This window comes from Phyllostomus discolor, chromosome 10, assembly GCF_004126475.2.
Source record: "Phyllostomus discolor isolate MPI-MPIP mPhyDis1 chromosome 10, mPhyDis1.pri.v3, whole genome shotgun sequence".
NCBI classification, from domain to species: Eukaryota; Metazoa; Chordata; class Mammalia; order Chiroptera; family Phyllostomidae; genus Phyllostomus; species Phyllostomus discolor.
Window position 1 is genome coordinate 75,170,774 of NC_040912.2, and position 26,630 is coordinate 75,197,403.

At 53.8% G+C, this 26,630-nt stretch overlaps 1 protein-coding gene across 2 annotated transcripts; it reads right to left on the minus strand.

Moving 5' to 3' along the window:
* Positions 1-10,735: 10,735 nt before the first annotated feature.
* On the minus strand, positions 10,736-20,815 carry PRRT4 (proline rich transmembrane protein 4). Of its 2 annotated transcripts, XM_036010873.1 has the most exons (5): positions 20,559-20,815; positions 18,576-19,298; positions 18,387-18,491; positions 17,910-18,029; positions 10,736-13,067 (listed from the first exon to the last, which is right to left on the minus strand). In XM_036010873.1, the coding sequence occupies exons 2-5, from the start codon at positions 19,228-19,230 to the stop codon at positions 11,242-11,244; spliced, it is 2,706 nt and encodes a 901-aa protein (XP_035866766.1). In that variant the 5' UTR covers positions 19,231-19,298; positions 20,559-20,815; the 3' UTR covers positions 10,736-11,241. The 2 variants fall into 2 exon arrangements, with proteins under 2 accessions (XP_035866766.1, XP_028381692.2); XM_028525891.2 differs by lacking the exon at positions 20,559-20,815 and having other exon boundaries at positions 18,576-20,358.
* Positions 20,816-26,630: the final 5,815 nt, after the last annotated feature.

A 26,630-nucleotide genomic window follows, 5' to 3' on the forward strand; every position in this document is an offset into this window, starting at 1 on the left:
CTTGGACGGGGCTCCACCCTTCGTCCAAGTACCGCTCCACCCACCCCCACCCGTCTCCCGCCGCCACTGCACTGGTTTTTACCCTGCTTAAAAATCCCATTTCCAGGATTGAGCGCGGGCTGGGAGACAAAGTGTCACAGGTTCGATTCCCAGTCAGGGTACATGCCTGGGTTGCAGGCCATGGCCCCCAGCAACCGCACATTAATGTTTCTCTCTCTCTCTCTCTCTCTCTCGCTCTCTCCCCCCCTTCCCTCTCTAAAAATAAATAAATAAAATCCTTTTTAAAAAATCCCATTTCCAGGACATTGCTCCACAGTTTACCAGGGAAGACAGAAGTCGTTCTTGCTTGTGGTCAACCTAGGGTCTGACATATAATAGATGTTTAAATAAATATTAGCTTCTGAAGTGCCGCCACAGACTCCCAGATTACGTACATAAAATGTAGCTGTTGGGTTGGACAGGATATGAAAAGGTTAATGCCCACCGCAGGCGCCAAAGAAAACTACAAGCTAAGCAGCCGTCAAAATCTTCCCGGCACCAAGTGTCTTAAATGGTCAGCCATTCTCAGTCTGCCACGGAGACTACAGCGCCTCATCCGCTTAAGACACAGGCCTACCCCACTCAGATGTATAAAAAATCCCCCCGCTCTACCAGGGGCGCAGCATCTCTGGCCTCCTTACTCTGGGCCAGAGAACCTTCCCGGAAGCGCAACCCCAATAAAATCTTGCTTTTGCCCCCTTTGTGGCTGATTTGACTTTCTTCCTCGGCGGAAAAATCTCACATTTTGGTGCCGAAACCCGGGAGGAGTTGTCCACTGGGGCCGCTCTTCCCCGTCTCCCCTAGGAAAGCCTCTGCGACCGCTCCACCAGTTCGGACAGCCAGGGTGAGTGTCCCTCTTCCCTTCTTCCCTGACTCTATTCTGACTCCGGGCCCCCGTCTGAAAATCGCAGCTGCGTCGGGGTAACCCAGTCCTTGGAGAGACTGCTCTCCGCTTCTCGGGGTAACCGGCTGCCTGTGGAGACGTCCCCGGCGCCGAACCCCAGCCTGCCTGAAAGGTTAGTGCATTGATCTGCGGGACGCCAATTTTCAATCCCCAATCGCTGTAGGGCCAGGGACTATGGGAGGACAGGATTCCAAAATAGACCCCAAGATGCCTTTAGGGTGTCTGCTGAAAATTGCCCGTAATTGACCCAGGTCTGAAACGAGAGCGGTTAATCTTCCTGTCCTCTTGGCACAGGTCCTCTTGGCCAGGAGCGCACCCGAACCTTCGTGCCCCTCTAAACCGTCCACTCCCAACCTCTCTTTTTTAACTGACCCACCCGAAGACCTTTCCTCTCTGCCTCCTTACCACCCGCCTCCTTCCGAACCCCTTGCCCCCACACCGCGGCCCGCGGGCGCTCTCCCTCCCGAGGATGCCTTATCCTCTCCGGTTAGCGCACACACGCGCTCCTGTTCGGCTCCAGCACCCCCAAACTCCCTCCTCTGCCCACTCCGGGAAGTCTCGGGGAGGAAGGAGTCGTCCGGGTTCATGTACCTTTTTCTCTGTCAGACCTCTCTCTCCTCTATCGAAAAACGTCTAGGTTCCTTTTCCACCAACCCTACAGATTTCATCAAAGAATTTCAGTATTTGGTCCAGGCCTATGATCTTACATGGCATGACTTACACATCATTCTCACATCTACCCTAACCCCAGATGAGCGCAACCCTGTCTGAACGGCGGCTGGGGCACACGCCGACCAGGTTCACGCTACCAACCCCCTCATGCCGGTTGGGGCGGATGCTGTCCCTGAAGCAGACCCCGGGTGGGATTTTCAGACGGCACAGGTGGGCAGAGGAGCGCCGTGACCAAATGGTTGTGTGCCTGTTAGCAGGAATGCAACAGTCAGCTCAGAAGGCAGTTAACTATGACAAACTCAGAGAAATTACCCAAGGCCCGGAAGAGAACCCAGCCCTGTTCCTTAACCGCCTCACTGAGGCTATGGTTCTCCATACTCAGGTCTTATATCCAATGCAGGGGCCACTGTGCTGGCCACCCACTTTATCTCTCAGTCAGCCCCAGACATTCGGAAAAAAACTAAAAAAGGCAGAGGACAGTCTTCAAACCCCCATCCGAGATCTGGTAAACATGGCATTTAAAGTTTTTAACAACTGGGACAAAAATGCTGAGGTTGCTCGCCAAGCCCACCTGCAGCAGAAAGTAGCCCTGCAGACCCAGGCTATAGTAGCAACCCTGAGGCCGGCCGAAGACCCAGGACATCACAACCCAGGGGCCAAGTCAAAGTCTGGGCCACAAAAGGAATGCTGCCAGGAGCCTGCTTCAACTATGGTAAGGAAGGACGTTGGGCCCGCCAATGTCCAAACCCTCAACCGCCCACCAAACTGTGCTCCAACTGCTGGCAGCTCGGTCATTGGAGAGATGCTTGTCCCCTTAAAGGCTCATTCCTGGCGCCCTGGTGCCTCCCCGCGGGGGACCAGGCAGCCAAGGTGAGGACTCCTCTCTGGCCTTAGAGCTCCTTGGCTTCATGGACAACTGATGCGGCCCAGACTTGAGGACTCCCATCACCCTCGCTGAGCCCAGGGTAATGCTACAGATAGTGGGTAAGTCCATCTCATTCCTAGTGGACATGGGAGCTAGCTATTCAGTCTTGCCATCACATTCTGGTCCCCTTACCCCTTCCCAGATATCGGTCATGGGGGTTGATGAAACTCCATCACGCCCCCTTCGTATCTTTCCTTTAAACTGCAGCCTTGATAATGTCCCCTTCACACACTCCTTCTTAGTCATACCCTCCTGCCCCATTCCACTCCTAGGAAGAGACATCTTGCAGCTCCTAGGGGCCTCCTTACAGGTCACAGCGAGCCTAAACCCCTCCTCTCACCTTCTCCTTCCTCTGCTCGAAGACCCTACCCCGTTAACCCAACCTCCAATCTCACCCACCCCAGTCAACCCTCAGGTGTGGGACACCTCCAAGCCTGTTGAGGCCTCTCACCGTACCCCCGTCACCACCACGCTGAAAAACCCCACCATCTTTCCTTCTAGACCCCAGTTCCCAATCTCTGAAACCCATCATAAAGGTCTCAAACCTATCATTTCCCGCCTTATGGGGCAGGAACTTTTAATTCTGGCCAACTCCCCAAGTAACACCCTAATTCTTCCAGTTCGGAAACCATCAGGAGCATACCGGTTAGTCCAAGACCTAAGACTCATTAATGAAGCAGTAGTCCCTATCCACCCGGTGGTCCCAAACCTCTACACTCTCCTCTCCCGCATCCCGCCTACCACCACCCATTTTTCTGTTCTGGACCTCAAAGACGCCTTCTTTACTATCCCCCTCCACCAGGATTCATATTTTCTTTTTGCCTTTACCTGGACTGACCCTGACACCAACCTCTCACAACAACTGACATGGACAGTCCTTCCCCAAGGCTTTAGAGACAGCCCCCATCTCTTTGGGCAGGCTCTTGCCCGGGATCTTGCTGCCTGTGATTTAGGCTCAAGCACTGTCCTAACCTCCTTCTGTGCAGTCCCTCGTTACCAGAGTCTCAACAACACACAGCCCTCCTCCTTAACTTGTTAGCAGACAAAGGATATCGGGTTTCCCCATCAAGGCTCAGATTTCTACACAGACCGACACCTACTTAGGCCTGTCCATAACCCCTACCACGTGGAGTCTCGCTGCAGACCGCACTCGCCTCCTTTGTGAGCTCCAACCCCCCACCAATGGAGATCAGATTCTCTCCTTCTTGGGATTAGTGGGGTTCTTCAGACACTGGGTTCCCGGCTTTGCCCTCTTGGCCAAGCCCCTGTACGACGCTGCAAAAGAAACTCCTATGGGGACCCTTACTTCTCCCAAGCTGGTAGAGAAAGCCTTCACCATGTTACGAGACAGACTCCTGCAGGCCCCCTCTCTAAGCCTTCCCAATCCCACCTGTCCATTTCACCTTTTCACCAATGAATGCCAAGGCAATTGGGGTCCTGGCCCAACCTGTTGGCCCCTCCTACCATCCGGTTGCTTATCTCTCCAAGCAGCTGGGTGCAACCTTACGGGGGTGGCAGCCATGTCTCTGTGCCCTGGGCAGTGCCACAGAGTTAAGCAAGGAGGCCCTCAAGCTGACTCCCTGCCAGCCGGTGGTCATTTTCTCACCCCACTGCCTTACTGATCTGCCCTCACACCGGGCTCTCTCACTGCTGAGCCCTTCATGCCTCCAAGAGCTGCACCTTCTGTTTATAGAGAATACCGCTTCATCCCTTCACCTCTCCCCTCGGCTCAACCCGGTCACCCTCTTACCAGCGCCTACCATTGACCCTGAACCCACTCACTCTTGTCCCGAAGATCTTGACTTTCTTGGGCAGCCCCTAGACAGGGTGTCTGACATTCCACTCCCCGATGCTGACCTCACTCTGTCCGTCGATGGCAGTTCTGTGGTGGGGCCGACGGAAGGTGGAGAGTGGCCTACACGGTGTCACCCTTGCTTCCACCCTAGAAGCACGACCACTGCCTGAGGTCACCACCTCGCAAAAGCAGAACTAATCACTCTCACCTGAGCTCTCTCTGGCAAAAAAAAAAACAAAAAAAAAAAAACAAAAAAAAAAACCCACAAGCGAGTAACCATCTACACAGACTCCAAATACGCCTTTCTCATTGTTCACAGCCACTCTACTCTGGAAGGAACATGGGTTTCTCACATCTAAAGGCTCTCCCATCATTAATGCGTCTCTAATCCCTGAACTCCTCCAAGCTTTAGAATTACCTGCAAAAGTAACTGTTGTTCACTGCAAGGGGCATCAAACCTCACGAGACCCCGTCTCCCAGGGCAATGCCTGGGCTGATGCCGCAGCACAAAAACTGATGACTGGAGCTTCTCCCTCCCCCATACTCTTCCTGCCCACCCCTGTACCTCCTTCCTATACTCCTCAGGAATACTCTTCCCTGTATGCCAGGGGTGGCTGCATTGGCGATGGAGGTTAGATCTTCCTCAATGCAAAAATTGCCATTCCCCAGCAGCAGGCTGTCCCCCTCCTCTCAGAAATCCACCAGTCACTGCACATGGGCCCCAAGGCTCTGTTCAAGTTCCTAGATCCCCTCTTCTCCTTCCCAGATCTTCTCCAGTCCATCAAGCAGGTGCATGCTGAATGCTCGGTCTGCTCTACAACGTCAACCCAGGAAGGCCTTAAACCCTGGTTTCCAACTCACCAGATGAGAGGACCTCTCCCTGGCCAGGACTGGCCAATCGACTTCACTCACATGCCTCCACACAAGAAATACCGTTATCTCTTAACCTTTGTTGATACCTTTTCAGGCTGGATGGAAGCCTACCCTACTGCTCGGGAAACAGCTGACACCATTGCTGCTCTCCTCATCGAGCACATTGTCCCGCGCCTCCGGTTGCCTGCCTCCATCCAGTCAGATGATGGCCCTGCCTGCGTCTCCCAGGTTGTGCAACAGGTTTCCACCTTGCTGGGCATCACCTGGAAGTTTCACATCCCATACCAGCCTCAGTCATCGGGGAAAGTTGAACGCGCCAATGGGATTCTCAAGTCACACCTAACCAAACTTACCCTAGAAACAAAAAACTCTTGGCCTACACTCCTCCCATGAGTCCTGGCTAGAATCAGAGCCACCCCCAGGGAGCCGTCAGGATTGAGCCCGTTCGAATTGCTTTACGGTAGGCCTTTTCTAATCAACAATAATCTGCCAGCTTCCCCTCCACCTCTGGCCTCCTACCTGCCCTACCTTTCCCTCCTAAGACATCTCCTTAGAGAACATGCTGACCGAACCCTCCCCCCGGTAGGAGAACAACAAGGAGCAGACCACACAATTCCTCTCCAACCAGGGGACCAGGTATTGCTCAGGGAGCTGAAGCCCGACCACTCCAGCCTAAGTGGACGGGACGCTGTACAGTAATACTCACCACCCCTACAGCAGCCAAGCTTTTAGACCTTCCCTCTTGGGTTCATGTCTCCCGCCTTAAACTAGGCCTGGCTGGCAGCAAGTGGTCGGCCAAAATCCTGGGAGACGCCAGGATCGGTTTCACCCAGAACCCGGCTTCCCACCATGACTCCCTTATGGGCCACCCTTCTCTTCCTTCCTCTCCTTAACCAGACGATACTAGCCAGCCCATGGCCTAAACTGGAGAAGACCCTTGATGCCTCAGTTACCTCGTTGGCCTCTCTGCAGAGACAGGAGCTGTGCTGCTTCTACTTAAATGAGGGCGGCCTAGTGGAAAAAAACATAAACACCTTACAAAATCTATGGGACAAACTCCACCGGGAAAATTCCCAAACCATATTACCCCATGGTGGAAAAACCTCCTTTCCACCTGGTTGGCCCCAATTCTGGGGTCCCTTCTGATCAATGGCATACTACTAATGCTTGGTCCCTGTTTTTTAGAGTTTTTACAGGCACAAATTCAAGAAGGCTCCCGGGTAGCTTTCGGTCAAATGCTCTTTCACCCCTATCCTCCTATCCCAACTGAACCTTGACCTCAGAGCCCCAATCCCCTCGACGCCCCCAGGTCAGCAGGAAGTAGCCAGAAAGAAACGTCACTCCATATCATATCAAAGAGGTAGGAATGTTGGGTTGGACAGGATATAAAAAGGTTAACGCCCACCGCAGGTGCCAAACAAAGAAAACTGCAAGCTAAGCAACCGCCAAAATCTTCCCGGCACCAAGTGCCTAAGTGGTCAGCCATTCTCAGTCTGCCACAGAGACTACAGCACCTCATCCGCCTAAGACTCGACAAGCCTGCCCCACCCAGATGTATAAAAATGTCCCCCGCTCTACCTGGGGCACGACTTCTCTGGCCCCCTGACTCTGGACCAGAGAACCTCTCGGGGAAGCGCAACCCCAATAAAATCCTGCTTTTGCCCCCTTTGTGGCTGGTTTGACTTTCTTCCTCGGCGGAAAAATCTTACAGTAGCCGGAATGCACTTGGACACAGTACATCACAAACATCAAATAATTCTCAAGTTCTCAGAGAATGTGAGACATCTGTCACACTGTAACAGAGAACTATACACTGCTTATAACGGTTCACAAATTACAGCTGCTAAAGTACACATAGAAAAGGATCGTACGCAATCACTCTTTCCATATATCTTTACTGAGTTCTTACTATGTGTCAGGCACTAGGGATAAAATTGGTGAGAAAACAAAAGACAGGGTCCCCGCCCTCAGGGAGAATACAGTCGGTGTGAGTAGACAGACACCTGTAACTAGGTCCCCCCGGAGAGAGGGGAAGATCTCTCAAGTCAGTTTATCAGACAGACACGAGGCTAAGGGGATCTCACTGGTAAGGGGATCTGGGTGCTCCTGGACCCTGAAACACAGAGAATGTTTGCTATCCCACTGGGCTCGGAAACTGGCCTGTGGGCAAGGCTGCAGCACCCTGCAGAACATGCAGCTTAAAAGTGCCCAGTGCATTTTTTAGTAAGCACTTTTTTAAATATATTCTCTTTTTTAAGATTTTATTTATTTATTTTTAGAGAGGGAAAAGAGGGAGAAAGAGAGAGAGAGAGAGAACCATCAATGTGTGGTTGCTGGGGGCTGTGGCTTGCAACCCAGGCACATGCCCTGACTGGGAATCGAACCTGCAATGCTGCGGTTCACAGCCTGAGCTCAATCCACTGAGCTACGCCAGCCAGGTGTAAGTACTTTTTAATAGTATAACCTGAACACATGGTAGTGAAATTCAAAAAGTACAAACGGTACAGTGAAAAGTAAACTTCCTTTTCCCCATTTACTTTCAGTAAATCCTGGTGGATGGATGGCTGGTTGATAGTAATGGGGGGAAAGGGAGAACACAACATCAGATTAACAACCCCCTAGCTCCAAGTAAGTAATAAATATATACTTAAAAGAAAATGTCACAGATGTTTTGAAATACATAACTCAGGAGAGAAAGTATTGAAATACCAGACAAATTTTTAAGGCTATAGGGTTAATCCTATCCAGGATAAAGAGACAGAAATAAACAAAGGAAATGGGATAGGTTATTCAAATAAAGATGGGGTGAAATTCCATATTCCTCCCTTTTTTCCCCCTCGTCTCCTGCCCCCTCACCTCTTTAGCAATCAAAATTCCATCCCCAGAGATTTCAGCACAAGCTTCAGGGCCCAGCTAGGGGGAGGCCTTCCCAGCTCCGGCTGCAGTGTGCACCAGGAAAGAACCCAAAGAAGGCTGATCCAACATTCCTTTAGGACACCCCCTACAATGCCACGTTTTAAGTACTTAGGACCCAAACCTTCCTTAAAGGACAAAATGATATTGTGTCCCTGTGCCCATCAGGGGGCAGCAGCCACCCACAGTGTGGAGGAATTGTGTGCCCCAGCGGAGGATAACACCGCAGCTGACACGTTTTACAGCTCCCAGATTTCAGACCAGGCTCCCCATCCTGGTCTCCCAGACTCAGCCTCAGCCCCATTCCCCTCCTGTCCATTCATATCAGGAACACCACATGGTTCTTCGATCAGAAATATTTGCTCATCCATTTCCCCAGGACACATGCAGGGCTCTTTATTAAATAGCAGGAGTTGTGGTACCCTGTACCATACCAGCAAAGCGGCTGCCAGGGGAAATAAACTACTGGCCTCTCTCTCATCCATCACTGTGCAGGAGCCAGGAAAGGAAGTGCGAGGGGCCTGGGCTATTCTCAGCCAGCATCTCCAAAAGTCCCATCCCTCTGGCTGCACTCCCACTTGCAAACAAAACCTTCTTATATCATTGCATACTTCTTGTTCTTAGCAGTTTTCACAACTGTTACTAGTTACTTGTTCTATTGTAATAATTTTAAGAGTAACTCTTTATTGTCTGCCTTCCCCAAAGGATCTTCCACTTGTTAAGTTCAAGGCCAGCATCACCTTGTTCACCTGTCTGGCCCCAGGACCTAACACATTGTACATATTCAATAAAATGTTTTACAGAAATTGAATGAATGAAGCTGTCTGTCTCTCATTTCTCTACTGTACTAAGAATTGGAACTGAAGGGTGTATGTATGTGTCAGGATTACCTGGACTCCTCTGGAAAACCTGCTTTAAGGGCTGAGTTATGAGACAAAAGGGAAATGTTGTCTCACCAAAATCTCAGCCCCTTTATAAAGCAAAGATAATTCTCTGGGAAAAAGTGTTGGAGCTGGTGAACAACCAGCTGTGTTCCCCTACCGACCCCTCGTCTCATCAGCCCCATTCAGAGCTTCCACACAGAAAAGCTGTGTGTGTGCGTGAGAGAGAGAGAGAGAGAGAGAGAGAGAGAGAGAAGCAGACAGAGACTGACTGGGGTACATTAGGCTTGGATTGCTTTGTCATGAGGTGTGTGCATGAACCCAAAAACCCTTGACGGGAGCAGTGAGCGAGCAGCTGTCGAGGAGTAGGGTGAGGAGGAGATGGCAGAGAGAAGTTGAGTGTGGGCAAAGGCAAACAGCAAGCACTCCCTCCATGACACAAAGCAGCTCTGATGCTGGGGCGCTACAGCCACCGGGACACCAGTGAGAAATGCCTGTAATTAGGAGGCTGGCAGTTCTCTGGGCCTCAGCCCAGAGTGGCGATGCAGCAAGAATTTCTGAGCCAAGCTGAGCCAGGTGATGGAGGAGATGCAGTCAGAACCACTCCAGTCCCATCCCTCAGCCATGCCTGCCCCCTCTCATTTTCTTCCCTAATGTGACTCCTCACTGCCCACCCCCCAAACGTCAGTGACTCATCTCTGCATTCTGAGGTCCCAGGCCTTGAACCCTCTTCTCGGCCAGAACAGATCTTCATGTGCAAGGGGAGCAGTATTTCAATTCTTCCACTAGTGCACTGGACCCGATCTCTCTGCCTGCTTTCCTCTTGCCCCCGCCCCCTTCCCTTCTCAAATCCCCACCAGCTGATGGGCAGAGTTGGAAGAAAAACCACTCCTATTTCTCTTTTTCCTCTTCAAGTCTAGCATGTGTTCCCTTGTAGGTCTCTCTGTAATGTGCAGGACAGCTGCCAAACCACTGTCAGATTTTCATTTTCAAACCTAATCTACGGCCCTCTTTTAGTGCCACTCTGAACTTTCTGCACCTTAGCCAAATAATAAATGCACGCTCCAGAGCTCAGAGCCAAATGCCCTGGACAAGGGAGGGATTACAGAATGCTGGTGGTTTGGATATATTCACGGGTCTCCACACTGTGAGTTATGCTTTGGAAGGTAGGATGGGGCTGGAGTTTGGGGAAGACAGGCTCTCTTCAGGGGGATCTGCATCTGTGGAAGATAAGCGTCCTGCAGGGGTAGGGGGGTTGCATATCTAACCTTGAAGAGGCCCTGTTAGTAGGTGGAGCTGGTGTGAATTCCTCTGGGAATGTGGCTGAAAGATTGCTGGGGTTCCCAGTTCAAGGTGATCAAGCCCTTGATATGTGTATCAACATTTCCATGGAGCTCTTTCCCACTAACTAGTCCCTAGCCCCCTGCCCACCTGGGCCTGCTGTCTTAGGACAGCAGACACTTCCACCAAACACTGGAGACTTTCTGCATCACCTCCTGGGGCCATGTTCTGTCTCTGCAAAAGCCACTTCCCAGAGAGTCGACGGGTCTTCGGGGGGCTGCTCCCAGGACCCTCACTCAACCAGCCACAGCACATGACTCTTTGCCATTGAGAATGGAGGTCCCTGGGGTCTGAAATAGACCCGCCCCACACAAACGCTGCTTCTCTTCTAGAACCAAAGCTGCTGTGGCCTCACCTAAGCTTTTCCAAGAAGGTCAGGCTTTCTCCTCTGAAAATATTTTATTGATAAATTAACTCTAATAGCACTCACCTCCCACCCAACAGCTGTAGTCTCCTAGATCTGTCATGGACCCTTCTGTAGGGAAGGGTCATGTGGAGAACAGGAAGTCTCACTCCCTCAGGGATGGGATTCCTGGGCACGGCAGAGGTGGGTATGGGGACTGAGGGCCATCTCGAGGTCTTCTGAGGATAGCTCCTCTCACTCAGCACAGGAGTGGGGAGTGGTGGTCAGGAGTGGAGCACCTTGGAGCTTTATTGCTGGTGAATGCCAAGGAAAGAGGGACCCCTGCCAGCCTAGAACTGTAGCTGAGGGCATCAGCACCCAGGGCTCCAGAGAAGGTGGCACTAATTCCCAATCAACAGAGCCTGGCTGCTAAAACACCCACCCAGGAGCCCCCGGACCCGGAAGGAGACGGGGAGAGGTATCTGAACCAGGCAAGACGGGGGAAGGGTTACAGTGTGCAGGTCTCGGAGGAGCAGGCGCGGAGGGGCTTCCTCCTCACAGGTCTATGGTGTCGCTGCCCGTGCTCAGCTCGTCGATCTGTCGGCAGGCGTCCAGGAATTGCTCCTGCAGCGAGGCCTCTTCGCCCTGCAGCTCAGAGGCAGGCTCTGGGGAGTCGCGAGAGGGTGGGGACAGGGCCTGGTAGGATCCTGAGGCTGGGAGGCTAGGGCTACTTCCTGAGGGCCGTGGGGGACTGAGGACGCAGACCAGCGGACAGCGCGGGGGCCTGTCTGGGCTGGAGCATAGCAGCATGGACGAGCTGTCCCGGGAGAGTCCGCAGAGGGAGCTGGACGATGCGCTACTGCCCGCGGGCCAGGCCCCGGGAGAGGGAAGCTCCAGGGGCGCGAGGGTGTCGGGGGCCTCCTCCGACTTCCCACTGAGCACAGCCTCGGTCTTTGCCCCCAGCGAAGTGGTGCCATAGAGGCCGAGCCCAGGCAGGGCTTCTTCGAAGGCAGGGCCCTGAAAGAGGCCCGGAGTGAGCAAGGCCTCGCTGCACAGGGCCTCCTCGATGCTGCGCCTCAGATTGATTGGGGAGGGCGGGCGGAAGTCCACTGTGTAGTCGCTGCAGGGGGAGGAGGCCGGGGAAGGAGCGGGGTTGGCCGCTGCCCCGTCGAGGCCCCGGCAGGCGCCACCCTGGAGAAGGAGGTCCGGGCCAGGCCCTGCCAAGGCGCACAGCTGCAGCAGCTCTGCGTCGCCCCGCGCGATGGCGCTACCCAGAGGCTCCTTGTCTGGGGGCCCGGTGACCCAGCGTCCAGGCAGCAGCGGAGCCGCGTGGCCCGGAGACAAGCGGAAGAGTTTGGCCCAGCAGCGCGGCGGGACGCGCCGGCTGCAGAGCGCAGGGTAGAGGCCCAGCAGAGCCAACGGGAGCGCGACGCCCACCTCGCCCAGACGCAGGCCTAGTTGGAAGGCCCACCAGGGCCAGGGCCCCTCCAGGCCAGGCTGGCCGCCGTAACCCAGGGCGTGCAGCACCTCGTAGCCCTGCAAGGCTCCGCTCAGGAGCCCGAAGGTTCCAGCCACCGGGGCCGTGCGCGCTGCGCGCCGCCAGGAATCGCGCGGGGCGAAGGGGCTGCGCACCTGCGGGAGTGGGGTGGCCCCCTTGAAGCCGGACCCTCCCAGGGGCGCTCCGGCTCGTCGCCGCCGACCCCTCCAGCAGGAGAGCGCCAGGAGGAGCCCGGATAGGAGGGCAGCGAGGAAGGCGTGCAGCCCGCGGGAGGCAAGTCGCAGGGGCCTCAGCCGGCGGTGGGCGGCGCTCCCGAGGGCAGCGGCGGCCGCCAGCGCCAGACCCAGGAGCAGCAGCGCCGCCAGGCCTGCGGGACACCGTGGCGGGCGAGGCCGCGCCAGCAGCAGGCAGGCCAGGCCCAGGCCGGCTGCCAGGCAGGGCAGCGGAAGGTCCTGCAGTAGCAGCCAGGCGAGCGCGGGCAGCCGGTCGCGATGCCCATAGGCGTCGTAGAAAAGCGGGAAAGCCCGCGTGGTCCCGGCGGAGAGCAGAAGCACGTCCAGCAGCGCCAGGCAGGGGGCGCCGGGCGGGCAGCGCCAGGGCAAGAGGGCCAGAGCCAGCAGTGCCAGCACGGCCACCAGACCGAAGAGGGCGCCTACCCCGTACACATGGGCCTCCCAGGCCAACCCCCAGCGAGCCCTGGCCTCTGCCCAGTCGGCCTCCAAGGTGAGGAAAAAGAGGGGCAGCGGGGCCGCAGGAGGCTGCCCCTCGCGTTCAGGCAATTCTCCGGCGCTGCAGGACCCTGGTCCACATTCTGGCTGCACAGAAGGGTTCCCGAGGCTGGCAGGAGAGGGGTCATCTGGGCCAGAAGAGGGGACGGTGGCGTCTGTGGTCAAAGAACATTTGTCTGAGACAGTTGCACAGCCCTCCCCCTGCCACTCCTGTTCCCCACGCAGCCAGGAGCCTGTCTGCCAGCCAGAGTCCTCATAGCATCCAGGACACACTGGTCTTAAACTAGAGGCTCACCGACCTCTCTCCTCTCGGCAACCCACCTTCCCCTCCCCCACCAAGCACTTCAAGAAGTAGTTTCCTCTCTCATCGCCCCTTCCCTACTCCACCCCCAGGTCCCTGCTGCGTTCAGTTCCCTTCCTTGCTCTGCGATTCCACAGCAAAAAGTTTTCCTGAAGAAGTCCCAGAATTTTACAACTGGGAGGGACTGTGGAAGCCCCCTCTAGTTCAAATCTTGCACCAGAAAGGAAGCTTCAAAAGAAAAAACTGGGTTTGCTTCGCTCACATGTGAATCCCTGTGCCTGGAGGCCCCTGGCACGGAACTGGCACTGAGCAGGTGAATCAATGCATCTTCTTATTCGCCAGATGAAGATAGTAAGGGTCCGCTGAGAGGCAAAATGGCTCGTCCGAGGTCACAAATGGCAGAGCTGTTACTACAATCCATGTATGAGCCGAAGTCTGGGCCCCTTTCCGTGATTCCAGAGCCCGTGACTAATACTAGTGTGCTCACCTCTCGTGCTGCAGCTCTAACTCCCAGCTCCCGCCTTGGTGCCACGAGGAGCTCCCCCGACCCTTTTCAGATCTCCCCGCTTCTCCCTGTCTCTTCAGGAAAAGCCCCTCCACACACACACACACACACACACACGGGCACACTCTTGTGCAGGCAAACACATACGTGCAGCAGGAGGAGAGGTGAGACACTCGTGTCCCCACCCAGCACCCTGAGGAGAACACCTTTCCTGGTCACTGGCCCTCCTGCTTGCCTTGCCCCCCAGCTTGGCCTACCCGTGGCGGTGGTCTCATTCTGACTCAGTCACAAAGCCATCGGTCTAAGGCTCTTAATATAGATGTCCCTTTGCTTCAAGCCCCATTGTATAGAAGGTGACATTGAGATGAACGGCCCTGGGTCTTGGGACTACCCTTGAACTCCTAGAAGAGACCAGCTGCAGAGATCACAGTGGGATAAAGTGCCCTGGGAGTGAGTGAGCCCCTCGGGGGTTGCTCTGGGCTTCGCTAACTCAGACTCCCCAGCCTCACCCTGCGCTCTTCCCCACCTCCTGAAGGCTAGACAGTCAGGCAAGAGAGGGTGAGGAGTACGATCTCCAATTCTATTCCCCTGGAGCAAGAGGAGTTAGAAGGAGTTAGACCCAAGGATTCTCCCCGTGGCCAAGGAGCAAGGGAGGACGCCTCTCCTTACTCCACCTGGCAGTCTCAGCAGAACTGTAGCTGCAGGCGAGGATGGAAGCAGACGATGGTGGCGAAGGACGGAGGCAGCCTGGCGGGAACAGGGAGGTGCACAGGAGGCAGGTGTGGGATGAGGGGGAGGGTCTCTTGACAACCAGACTCCTGCGCCAACTGCCTAACTGGGCCCTGTCTAACCATGCCTCACTGGGCAATACAGGAAGACCCCAGGAGCACGGCCATGCCTGCTCAGGCTGGGACATGCAGAACGGAGCAGTCCTGAGAGCAAGGAAAAGGAGTGAGGAGGGCAGAAAGGGGCTCTGGAGAGAGAGGAGGGTGAGACAGGAGCAGACAACTGTGGAGGGTGGAGAGGGAGCAGCCAAAAAAGTAGATATCCACCGCTCACGCCTCCTGCGAACGGCAGCAGGCGCCCTGGCTCCCCTTCCATCACATTCGGGTCTGCAGTGGGGAGAGTGCCCACCGCACAGGCTGTTAGAGGCTAAATGGGTGGTGTGCACAGCCGTTTGTGCCTGGTGCATAATAAGCATGAAAATATGACTGTCATCGGTGTCATCATTATCGGATAATGTCTATCACCAATCATCAGTTGGTGTTTGTGAGACTGTGACCACTTCTGGCCTCAAACTAGTTTTTGATTTAACTAACAAAAGACTCTTGTCCCTTAGCACATCCTGAACTTACTCACTCATCGACAATTAGTCAAATGAATGAACAGCGACACGTGCTCACTGTGTGAACCCTGTTGGAAGAACACTGTTTAGATGGACTGACCATCCCTGGACACCTAACAAAGACACAGCCATGAGTTAAAGACACGGCCAAGATGCCTTGCAGATGAGTGGCGGGCATCCGTCTGATGTTGGCAGGACCAGATACACGTGCACCCTCCCTCGTCCTCATTCTTTGGTCCCCTCAGAAGCCCGTGCCCAACCCACTTCTTCACCCACAAAGTGGGTGAGTTTGCCTGGTCTTTCCTTGGCCTTGGTGGGCTCTGCAGGGAAAGACGGCACCCAGGAACCCCACAGCCCGAGCCAGCCTGCCACCCGGTAAGCCTTCACCTCGCTCCCTGTGCAGACAAGCGCAGCTCTCGGATCTGCTCCGCTTCTTACCCAAGGGCCACAGGAAGCCCCATCTCTCACCTCTGTCCCAAAGCACTATGGGAACTAGAGCAAGTTTCAGTATTCCGAAGAAGCCAGAAAAAGAATAAAAAGCAGAAAGTAGGCAAAGTATAGGCACAGCTCAGGTGTCAGAGGGGGGAGTTCTAACTAGGTACACTGCTCCCACGGGGCAGGACATGCCCCGTTTGTCCAGAACTGGGCCACGTGTGGGTGGGGACCCGTGAAGAAGACCCAGCTTCTGCCTTTAAAAGGGTCCCCTTGACCTCAGCCCCTGTCTCCCCTTTAGAAGCACCTCCCTCAGTTTCCCCCAGAATAGCCCAGAAGACAGTGACTTCCTAGGATCCCTCTCCTGAGCAGGCCTCCCTGACAAGATGGTCGCACTCTGGCCCTGTGGCCCCTCTTGACCTCAGGGACAGGGAGGAGATGGTATGTCGGTCGATGTAATTGCAGAGGTCGGAGCTAGCTGGGGAGGAGCTGAAGAGAGGGGCTGGCCGGATATATGGGAAAGTCAGGCCTGATTATCCACCAGCTGCCCAGATCAAAGGGCTGGAGGATCCCAGGCTCCACACTGGATGCCGGCAGCGGCAGCCTGTTCTGTGGCCTGGCGCTGTCCCTCTCCCCACCCCCACCTCCAGGGTTACGGAGGATTGATAACTTTTGTGAGGATAACATTTGAAATATTGAACAACTGGAGATGGCACAGGTGCCAGCCAGGGTGGTCAGAGAGTGGAGGGGAGTGCTCAGGGGGCGAAGGGCAGTGGGTACTTATCAAGTGGGGTAAAGGCCTTTCAATGTGTTAACAACCTATACAACGGTTTCTGGGTGGACTGGCTGAATATGAGCTCTGCCCAAGGTGAAGGGACCTAATGAAAGAGAACAGAAGCCTTGGGGTCAAAGGTTAACTGCTCGTAAGTTAGAAAGATGCTAGAGGAGACTCAGAGCGACTCCCTTTGTCCCCTAACTGACACTGCTCCCCACACATGCTGCTGACTCGAGCAGGGCCCCTTGGCCTGCTCTCCAAGAGGACCGTAGCTCTCTGGGATTTCTCCAAGAGGAGTGATCAGGGAGAGGCTGGTTTCCTGCAGCAGCCAGTGAGGAGGGGGAGGCGGGTGGGGCGGGTGAGCTGGGCTGCCTCTGATACTGTCCAGACTCATTAAACCTGCCTGGCCAGTGCTGTCTGTCCCCAGGCTGACAGACTGCGAGCCAGTATCCTTCCCCCAAGGCCACAGAGCCTGGCCCCAACCCCACAGCAGATTCTGCCACTGCCACACACTGGGCTGCAGCGGGAGGAGATGGCAGCCTCCTGACCCACATGCCGGGGAGGGCAGTGAGCGTGCAGGAGTGAGCCAGAGGCAGGTGCTATGTCAAGTCCAGATCTGCAAGAAGTGGGAGACTGGTGGTTCCTAGTGTGTGGTGGCTGAGAGGATTCACAGGCACCATCAACCCCCTACAGAGCAAAGCTGGGTCTGGAAGTCCCTCTCCATGGTTCCCTCAGCCTCACCCACCAGAACCTCTCCCCGAGCAGTGTGCCTTCTGTCCGGTGGCTTAAATGCTATCCTGTCTCATCCTGGGGTTGCGGTGACTGAGAGGTAGGGTCTGGAAGTGTATTTGAGATGCAGGGGGGGAAGAAGCAAGGTTAACAGCTACTGTTTAGTGAGCTTCTACTTTGTGCCCAGCCTCATGCCAGGAGCTTACAGTATCTGGAAGCTTCACAATAACAAAATAGGTACTATTATTAAACCCTAGATATGTGAGCAAAATGAAGGCGCAGAGACACCAAATAACCTGACCCAGGGTCACCAAGCTGGTTAGTAAGTGAATCAGGATTTAAAGCCAAGTCTCAAGATTCTGGAGACCCTGGGCTGTCCTCTGCGCCCCCAGCCCGTCTTTGTGCTTTCTTGAACAGGGATGGCGTCTGTCTGTTCAAGATCTTCAGCCTCTTCCCAGTGAGGAGCCTGGCTCTGCCCATATCTGACAGCACATCATGTCAAATCAGACAGCACGTCATGTCAAATCAGACAGCAAGGGAGAGAGCCCCCAGGCTGGGGTGGGGGTGGGAATCGGACCAGGCAGGCTGCAGTGGGGCGTGGGGTTGGTGCTGAGGCTGTGAACATCTCAAAGTAGTTTGTGTGTCCATTTGCCCTGATGCGTTCGTCTAATCCTGCTCTGCCTGCGGTTGCAGAGCTCCCAGAGGACCATTACTCAACTCTGCGTGGGACTATCCCCAGCACCACTTGTTCTCGCATGATTAATATGTATCTCCATGGCGATGATGAAGGGAACGGTGATTATAATTATGATGACAATGAAACAAAAGGGTCCCGGAATGCCAATTAGTGGCCAGCATGTAGTAAGTGCTCAATAAGTAACTGTCAAGTTCAAACGAATGGGACACTTACCTAGTGATGCTGTTGCAACAGAGGCAGAGCTTAGGGAAGCAGTTGGGTCTAGTGGGCCTGGGCCTGGGAGCTTTGTCTCCGGGAAGGATGAGGGCAGGGACAGAGTGGTACCAAAGAACCCTGCAAAGAGAGCACATGGGGTTTGAGTGCCACCTTACCAGCCAGCCTTGGCCTCTGGACTTTTGGTGAAAAGCCTGTCCTTCCCCAGAACTTGCCCTAAGAGAGCCACTGTCCCAGGAATTATAGCCACATATCCACCAGGAGCTTAACTCCAAGGGCCAAACCAGATTCATTATGGCAAAGAGGGCATTTCCTCCTGGGAGCAGTGGCCCAGGCCCCGGGGCCTGGAGGAAGCAACGCAGACCTTCCCTTGAGTCAAGGACAAAAGGAAAGGCAAGTGCTGGTTCGGCCCCTAGTATAGTGCCTGAAGTGTAGAGATATTCTGTAAACATTTGTTGCAATGAAATAAACACCCACCTGGAGAATCCGAGACTCTGGAGGCAGAGCTTGGGGGTGTAGTGGGGCCTGGGGGGCTCGCACCTGAGAAGTTCCGAAGTGGGGACAGAGTGGTGCCAAAGAACCCTGCAAAAGGAGCCCTGGCTGAAGCCTTCTCTACCTGCCAGGCAGCCCAGCAGGGGCTCTCCTCAGGATGGAGCGGGTACTCACCGAAGGGCCCCAGGCGTCCGGCGATCTCTGCCAGGCTGGCCCGCAGACTGGGCAGCAGGGGCAACGTGCGGTGCCCCAGTGTGGGGGCGGCACCTGCTCTCAGCGCCATGTCAAACTTCAGTTCCAGCTCGGTCTGGTGGGGCCTGGGGACACTGGATGAAGGTGCTGTGGCTGTCAGAGCAGTATCCCAGGTCACAGTGCCCATCCTGGGCCGGAAGGGAGCAGTAGGCCTGTCGCTGGGCTCAGAGAGGGGAGATGTGGACTCCAGAGGCAGGGAGGAGGCCCAGGGAGTAGTAGGGCTGCCTTCAGCAGAGCCCCACTCTGGGGGGGAGTTCCCGAGGGAGCCCACCAGCAGCTCCCAAAGGGGGTCAGTCCTCAGTCCTCTGACCACCTCTTCCTCCAGCTCCTGGCTCAGCCCAGGAGAGAGTGGCTGGGTCTCCGTAACAGGGCTCCCCCAGGCAGCAGCCGGTCCCCGAAGGTGAAATTTGAAGTTAAGTCCCAGGTTGAGAGAGAGCATCGAGTCCTCGCTCTGAGGTGGTGGGGTCAAAGTGGTGAGAGGGGGACCTGGGACGGAGGAAGCAGGCTGGGGGCCCACAGGAACAGCAAGCACGACCCCGAAGAATAGCCCCAGCCCCAGACAGCCATGCCCGGCCATGGCCCTACTTGGTCTCAGGTGGCCTCGGCAGGCAGGGGACTCTCCAGCACCTTTTGAGCACGAAAGTCCTGGAGAGAGGAGAGGCGCCATGAGCCCTGGTTACCTGGACAGAGTGCCTCAGAGAGACGCTTCTGATCACAGAGGAGCAGGTGCTGGTGACAGGATGCAAAGGGTTCTGCCCAGGAAGAGTTGCCAGCTCCTTCCTCCATTCAGGCCCCAGTACAAATCTCTCCCTACAGTCTCCCTAAGGCTCCCTCTCCCTACGTCCCTGCCTCCCCGACCTGTTCAATTTGGGCGCTGGTGTATGACAGCAACCAGCTGCTCTCATCCTTGACTGATAGTAGATGGGACAGACTTGACTGCCAGACTCACAGATCCCATCCCTCCCTTCTCCTCTAGCATTCCCTCCCACCCTCAAATATGCATTGAGGCTACTAGGTGCCCAGCACCCTTCTGGTAATACAACTGTGAACAAGCTAACCCTCAGAGATGAGACTCAGCCTACTCCCACCCCCACCTTGGGCCCCTGCCTAAGATGCTGGCCCTCTATTCACTCAGACCCAGGAACACGGGGGCCCTGGGGGCCGCTGAGGGGGGCGGGGCAGCAAGCACAGGGCTGAGTGATCTGGCCGAGGCTGAGAAGGCAGTCCTGCTTTCTGGTCTGGCAGAAGCTCTGTCCCTTCAGCCTTTCCCCTCTTTCCTGGGGCTGGGCCTGCTCCCTTCCCCTTAACCCTAGGGGAGTATTTGGGGGAGGGGCAGCCTGGCTATCTCTGGCTTCCTGGGAAAGATGGCAAGGCAAAAAAACTGGGCAGGAGTCTGCTGTAGGAGACTCCTACTCCACTGCCCAGACCCCCCTCCCTTCACACACATCTGGTGAGGGTGGGTGAGGGTGAGCCAGGGATGCACGTGCACCTGGCACCCTTACATCATACACACAGCCACACCTAACACCCATGACACACTCACCCACTCACCCTTCACACAGCCCTGCTCACAAGTGCGCGCACACATTCAGTCCTGCCGAGGCCCCCTCCCTCCTGTATATGTTCAGACGGAGCTCCGTGAGCTTCCCAGCCTCCCGGCTGTCTCACTCACACACCCACACACACACACCCCTACCTCACAGACACACACAATATGTACAGTCACACTGAGAGGCACACGCCCCTACACACATTCACACACCCCTTACAGAGACACATTCCACACAACATCCCCCCCCACCCCCACACACACCCCCCATGCATACACACCCTGCAGGCGCGAGAGCACGCGCGCGCGTGCACACACACATATACACACACACACACCCTGCACGACTGGCCAACCTGCTCCTCTGGCCCCCTCCCGAAGGGGAGTCTCCTCTGCCAAGTCCCCAGAGAAGGGGCGGTCGCGGCAGCCCTGGCGCCCAGCAGGGCGATAATCCGCGGGGTCTCGCGGGTTCTCTCGGTCGCTCCCGACGCCCCTCGGCTCGTCCAGGCAACTGCGGCTTCACCAACGCGCTGCCCGGGGTCTGGCCCGGCCCGACCCGCGGCCCGCAGCGCTGTCCCGAGGCGGGCGCTCCGGCCCGGCCCGCGCCGCGCTCGCTCCCCGCGGCGCCGCCTCCTGGCTGTGAGCCTGGCTCCGCGGCTGAGCAGCCCGCGCCGGGGCTCCGCGGCAGCCACGCTCGGACTGCCCTCCCGCCCACTTCCCCTCGCTCCCGCCCTTCCCTCCCTCTGCCCTCCTCCTCCCACCCCACCGCGGTCTGCGGTCCGCGGTCCGCCCCCCACCCCGGCCGGCAGGCGGGCGCGCACGTCTGTGCCAGTCTCCCCCACGCGCGCTCATTCACCCAGGGCTGCCGATCAGCCGCGGCGGGCGCGGGCGCCTCGTTCTCAGCCTGGCGCGGCAGCCACACTCTCGCAGGGCGGCCCATCACACACATCCATCCACACGCACGCCTTCCCCGGGAAACACACCCGCGGGCCGAGCACCGCGCGCGCGCACTCGTGTACCGTGTACACAGACTCACAACCTATCTCTCTCTCTCTCTCTCTCTCTCTCACACACACACACACACACACACACACACACGGCCGCTGGCTCCAGAATGGCACCCCAAGCCAGAGGCCCCACTACGTTTATTAAGCCGCGAGTTAAAGTGTAGTAGGCACTTCACCTTTTTTCTCATGAGTTCTCACCGCAACCCTGTGCGTGTCCCCATTTCACAGAATTAAGGCTCAGAAAAGTAACGAATCCGCCCAAGGTTCCGCAGCTGGCGGAGCCTGGACCCCAGCCTCTCTGCTGCCCTCTCCACCCACCACCTGGAGCTCCAGCGGCCGCCCTGCTGCGGGGACGCCTCCGACAGGGCGGACTGGCGATGGTCGCTTCCTATGTGTAACTTTTTTTTTTCTTTTTTGCTAAAACTGATTTCTCAGAAATACTTAGATTTTCAGAAATGTCTGCCAGAGAGAATAGTGAGCTAAGCTGCTTGTGAGAGGAGGCTTACAACTTGTTTCCGACCAGGGGCAGGAGGGGAACCGCGGAGTCAAAGAGAGAGTGCGCGGCCTCGCGCACCGGAGAGCCCTGGCCGAGGCTGCCGCCCGGGTGACAGCAACCGAGGGGCTGGGTGCGCACTGTGAATACTTCATGGCCCTTGTTGGGCTGCCACCGTGACCGGTTTAAGTAGGACTGCCTCATTTATGTTGTCTCGAGTCTCTAAATTCCTTAAAATGTTCCTCCAAAAAACGCTACTGTGGGGACATAAAACAAGACTCCTGCACCACGTAAAGCTGCTCCCCAAATCCGGACATGCTACTGTGTGCCAAACATCATGCTGGATGCTTTAGGAGTCTCTTCACTTATTCCTTGCCACAAGCCACAGAAAGAGAAAAATTACTGACACCATGCTACAGCTTTGGATGTAAACCTGACGCCCCCCCCCCCTTTCCATCTCCCCCTCCGTAGCTGCTCTCCAAGGTTCTTGGGGGAGGCGGTGCTTAAGTAGTTAGGGGGCATGTTCTTTCTCAGCTATAGAAAGCTAACGTAGCACTTTGCCCACAGCGCATGCTCAGTGAATATTAAATAAGCGAATAACAAACGAATGAATTAATTCTGGGGCCCAAGTGGGCAAGGGTTGCATTTTAGAAAGGCATCCAATTTGACTTTGGGCGAAACATACAGATGTATACTTGAAACCTATATAACTTTATTATCCAATTCACCCCGATAAATTCAACAGGATTTTTAAATTAAAAAAGGCACCCAGAACTGCTTTGTTTTGTTTTGTTTTTTTTCACAGAATTCCCCCAACTGATAAAAGATAACATCAGCCCACCAGCTGAACCCCTCTCCAGGGACTTTCAGTGGTGAAGCCTGAGATGGACTCTGGGTGCCTGGACAACACACTCAGGGGGTCTGCCCTCAGCGTTCACTGTAGGGTCTGGCCGCTCGGGGGCTTCCTGGAGCCTGCACACTGGCATCCGTCTTCTCGTATACACTGAATGAAGTTTATCCCACTAGAGACATTTTCCTTCAACCCTCCTTATAGAATGGCTCATTTCCTGCTAGTCACTTAAAGACTTCTAAATGGGAAGACAGAAATAAACAAACCCCAGCACATTAAAATAGCCACCCTCTATAACCAAGTAGGGTTATTCCCAGGAATTATATTTTTTTAAAAATATATTGAAAAGGGAAGTTAGGGCCCTGGGTTAAGATAGTGATTGAATGCATACTTCTGATTTCACTCCCTCCCAAACCTCCACTAATATTAATAATGAGGTTAATAAAGAGGTTTTTTAATCAAGAGATAAACTTACAAGGATGGGGAGAACAGAAAAAGAGACAGCAGCCACAAAATTTTTGAAACAGGATGGCAAACACCCATGTAGTTACAGACTTATCAGCCCTGAAGAAAAAGATATCAGCTGGCAGTGGGGGAAATTGAGAACCAGCTTGATTTACATAGCAAGGTTCTCGGAAGACACAGATATTGGCAATCCAAGGTACCTCTGGAACTGTGGGAAAGGTTGCTACTATAAGGGCCAGGAGTGGGGCAAGGGGAGGAACGGAAGAGATTAACCGAAGAACATATACGCATGTGTCAAGCCCATGGACACAGACACAATGTGGTGAGGGCCAGAAAGGGGCCGGGAGCTGGGTGGACAAAGGATGGGGAGTGGGGGACATCTGTAATAACGTCATCACCACCACCAACAACAAATAGAACCAGGAAGAGGAGTTAGATTTCTAGATCTCTTCCCCAACTCCAAGTCACTGGGAACAGCCGGTCCCCTATCCTAGCCAGACACCAGAGCATTTCCCTCTGACAAAGGTAAGATAGAGGGTACCTGGGTTGGAGAAGCTTCAAGTGCCGTTATGAGTGGAGGTACCACACTGAAAATTGTGAAAGCAAGAGGATTACATGACCTCAGGTAAAATGCTGAGTGCAGAGACCCTGAGCCTTCTCCCACCACCAGGCTCTCAAAGCACTGGGGGCAGGACCTTTGTGAAACTGGAAGCCTCTCCTTGGGGGGGGGTGCTGGTGTGCCGCTAGCCCAAGGGAAAGACCTGAGGATGCCGACACAGGCATTTCTCCCAAGGTGGCAAACCCAACCTTTGAGCTCAGTCTTTGCCTAGCCACCTTCCCAGCCCTGCAACCTTCATCATGGCCAACAATTCCCAGCTGCCCAGGAAATGTTCTAATGCAGAAGAGAGAGACAAAACAACCAACCAGAGAAAGCAACTTGGAGTGAGCAAGTTCTCCAGAGAAAAGAAAGTGTCAAAAAGACCATCGTGAATAGCCTTAGACAGATAAGACACGGTACAGCGTCCATGAAACCAGAACAAGGTGCAATGCTAAGGAACATTCCAAGAACAGCAACGGCAACGATTATGTCTGGAAAATAAAATCACAATGGCAGAAACAAACACATCAAAAGAAAGAGATAAAGGTAATGTCGATTAAATCTCCCTAGAAAGTAAAGCAAATGTGCTAAGAGGTAGCACATACAGGAGAGAAAAGATATAGACATTGGAGGACAATTCTAGGAATTCAGATAGAAGTTCGAAAAAGAAAAAAAAAATTGGGAAATTGAAGGGTAGAAATCTCCGGTGCACTAATTCGAACATGAAGACATGAAGACTTGAATCACAGGACCATAAGATGAGTCCACTAAGGCCTAGAAGTGGAGATGAAAACCAACACACACCAATGCAAATTCAAGAGAAGAATCTAGAAACCCCCAGAAAAAAAAAAAGAAAAAAATAAGTAATGTACAAAGGATTAGATGTCAGGAAGTCTTTAGATTTCTCAACAGCAACATTAGAAGTTAAAAGCAATGCTTTCAAAATACTGAAAAAAATGGGCTGGACTTTTAACCTAGGATTTATATCCATTCAAGCCATCAATCAAGTAAAATGGTAGGATATATACATTTTCACTCACAGAAGAGTTCAAAATGTTTACCTTCCAGGCATAGTTTCTGGAAAAGCTACTAAAGAGCGCACTCCACCGAAACCAGAAAGGAAACCCAGCAAGCGGAAAGCGTGGGATGCAGTCCCAGGAGGTCACCGCAGGCGGAGGCAGATAGCGCCGCCGAAGGCGGGGAGAGGACACCGGGAGGTCAGCAGTCCACCGCGAGCACACCAGTTCAGATTGGAGCAGTGAGACTAACTCAGGAGACATTGATGACTGTCATCATTAGGATCCTTGATGCCAGGTACCATCTTTGGAACCTCAGGTCCAAATGTTTGGGTGAGGCTGCTCTGATTCTTATTGGTGCCTGCCTTGTCTTGACCAAGTACAATAGGCCTCCGTTCTCCCCTCCGTGCCCCGCTGCCCGCTCAGGCAATGCCCCACTTTGACCTGCTCCTGCGAGAGGGACATGGGAGTGAGCTCAGAAGCAGAGAGCGCAGAGCAGCCCACTGCCCCCGACAGGATTCCACCCAGACATCCACCGCCTGGTAGACACCGCAGCCCTCGCGTCAGTGAGCTCTCTGTTTCCCGGGGTTCACTGATGACCTCGCCCACTGACAGTCCCAGAAAAGGCCCCTGTAAGCTCTCATAGAAGCCAAAGCCACACCAAGAAGAGGCTCTGTAGCATCTTTCCTCCCCTAAGTCTTCATCTAGCACACACAAGACCGTCCTTTCCTTTCACAGTTAGGATTATACTCGCTTCTTAGCATTGTGTGGGAACACACCCACATGTGCTGAAACCATAAACAAAAGCAAGGGGAGGACTAACCTACAAGTCAAGAGACTCCTTCCCTGCAGTGGGAGAGGCAACAAGGACGTGGTTACGGCTGGGGGAGGGGTTTCTAAGATCGCGGTGCTGTTCTATCATATTTCTCACCCTTTGTGGTGGATACATGGGTGTTCATTTTATTATTATTTTTTAAAGAATATATATAATTTTTCTCTGGGTGGGCAGTTCAGTTCATTAGAGCATTGGTCCTGATACAGCAAGGTTGTGGGTTCAGTCCCCAGTCGGGGCACATACAAGAATCAACCAATGAGCCCTGGCTGAGGTGGCTCAGTGGATTGAGTGTCAGTGCCGGCCTGTGAACCAAAAGGTCGCTGGTTTGATTCCCAGTCACGGCCCATTCTTGGGTTGCAGGCCAGGTCCCCAGTGGGGGGCGCATGAGAGGCAACCACACATTGATGTTTCTCTCCCTCTCTTCTTCCCTTCCCCTCTCTAAAAATAAATAAAATCCCTAAAAAAAAATCAACCAATGAATGTCTGTCTGTCTGTCTGTCTGTCTCAAATCAGTAACAAAAGAAAAAAATATATACATTATATATATATATATATATATATACACTGTTATGAACTCTTCTGAATGGTGGTACATTTTTTCAATATCAATTTAAATACATTAAATAATATATCAATAGGCCAACTAAGAAAACCATAATCATTTTAATAGAGATTTAAAAGTTGTATTCAAAAATTAATAATGAAAGGCTATCTCCTAAAATGACAAAAATTCTATTTCAAAAGAATATCTGATTCTATACTTAACAATGAAATAAAAAATTTCCTTTACAATTAAAAATGAAAATTCTGCCCTCACGCTGACATTTAGCTTCGATTTGTGCACGGTTGCCAAAGCAAAAAGATGAGAAGAAAAGCAGGAGGAGAAGTAATAACAAGTATAAAATATTGGAAAAGAGTAAAGGAGAAGCGAACATATCAGTATACTGTGAAACACTTGGAAAACGTTAGAAAAAATGTAATTAGATTAAGGCTAAGTATCCCCATCAATAGCTTTTCTATACAAGGGTTGGAAGAAAAGTCATATTTTACATAGGCAAAATACATTAAAGAAAGAAAGAAATTTTCTACAAAATAAAAGAATCTATGTGGAGAAAAACTGTGAGACTTCACTGAGAGATATAACAGAGGCCTCAGTAAATCCTC

Bases quoted from the DNA above. Each gene is read 5' to 3' on its own strand.
- PRRT4 (XM_028525891.2), bottom strand. From the start codon at position 19,320: ATGGCGCCTCTCCTCTCTCCAGGACTTTCGTGCTCAAAAGGTGCTGGA. The intron at 18,492-18,575 runs GTGAGTACCCGC...CTCCTTTTGCAG, and splicing joins CGGACGCCTGGGGCCCTTCG to GGTTCTTTGGCACCACTCTG. The intron at 13,068-17,909 runs GTAAGTGTCCCA...CTTTGACCACAG, and splicing joins TGTTGCAACAGCATCACTAG to ACGCCACCGTCCCCTCTTCT.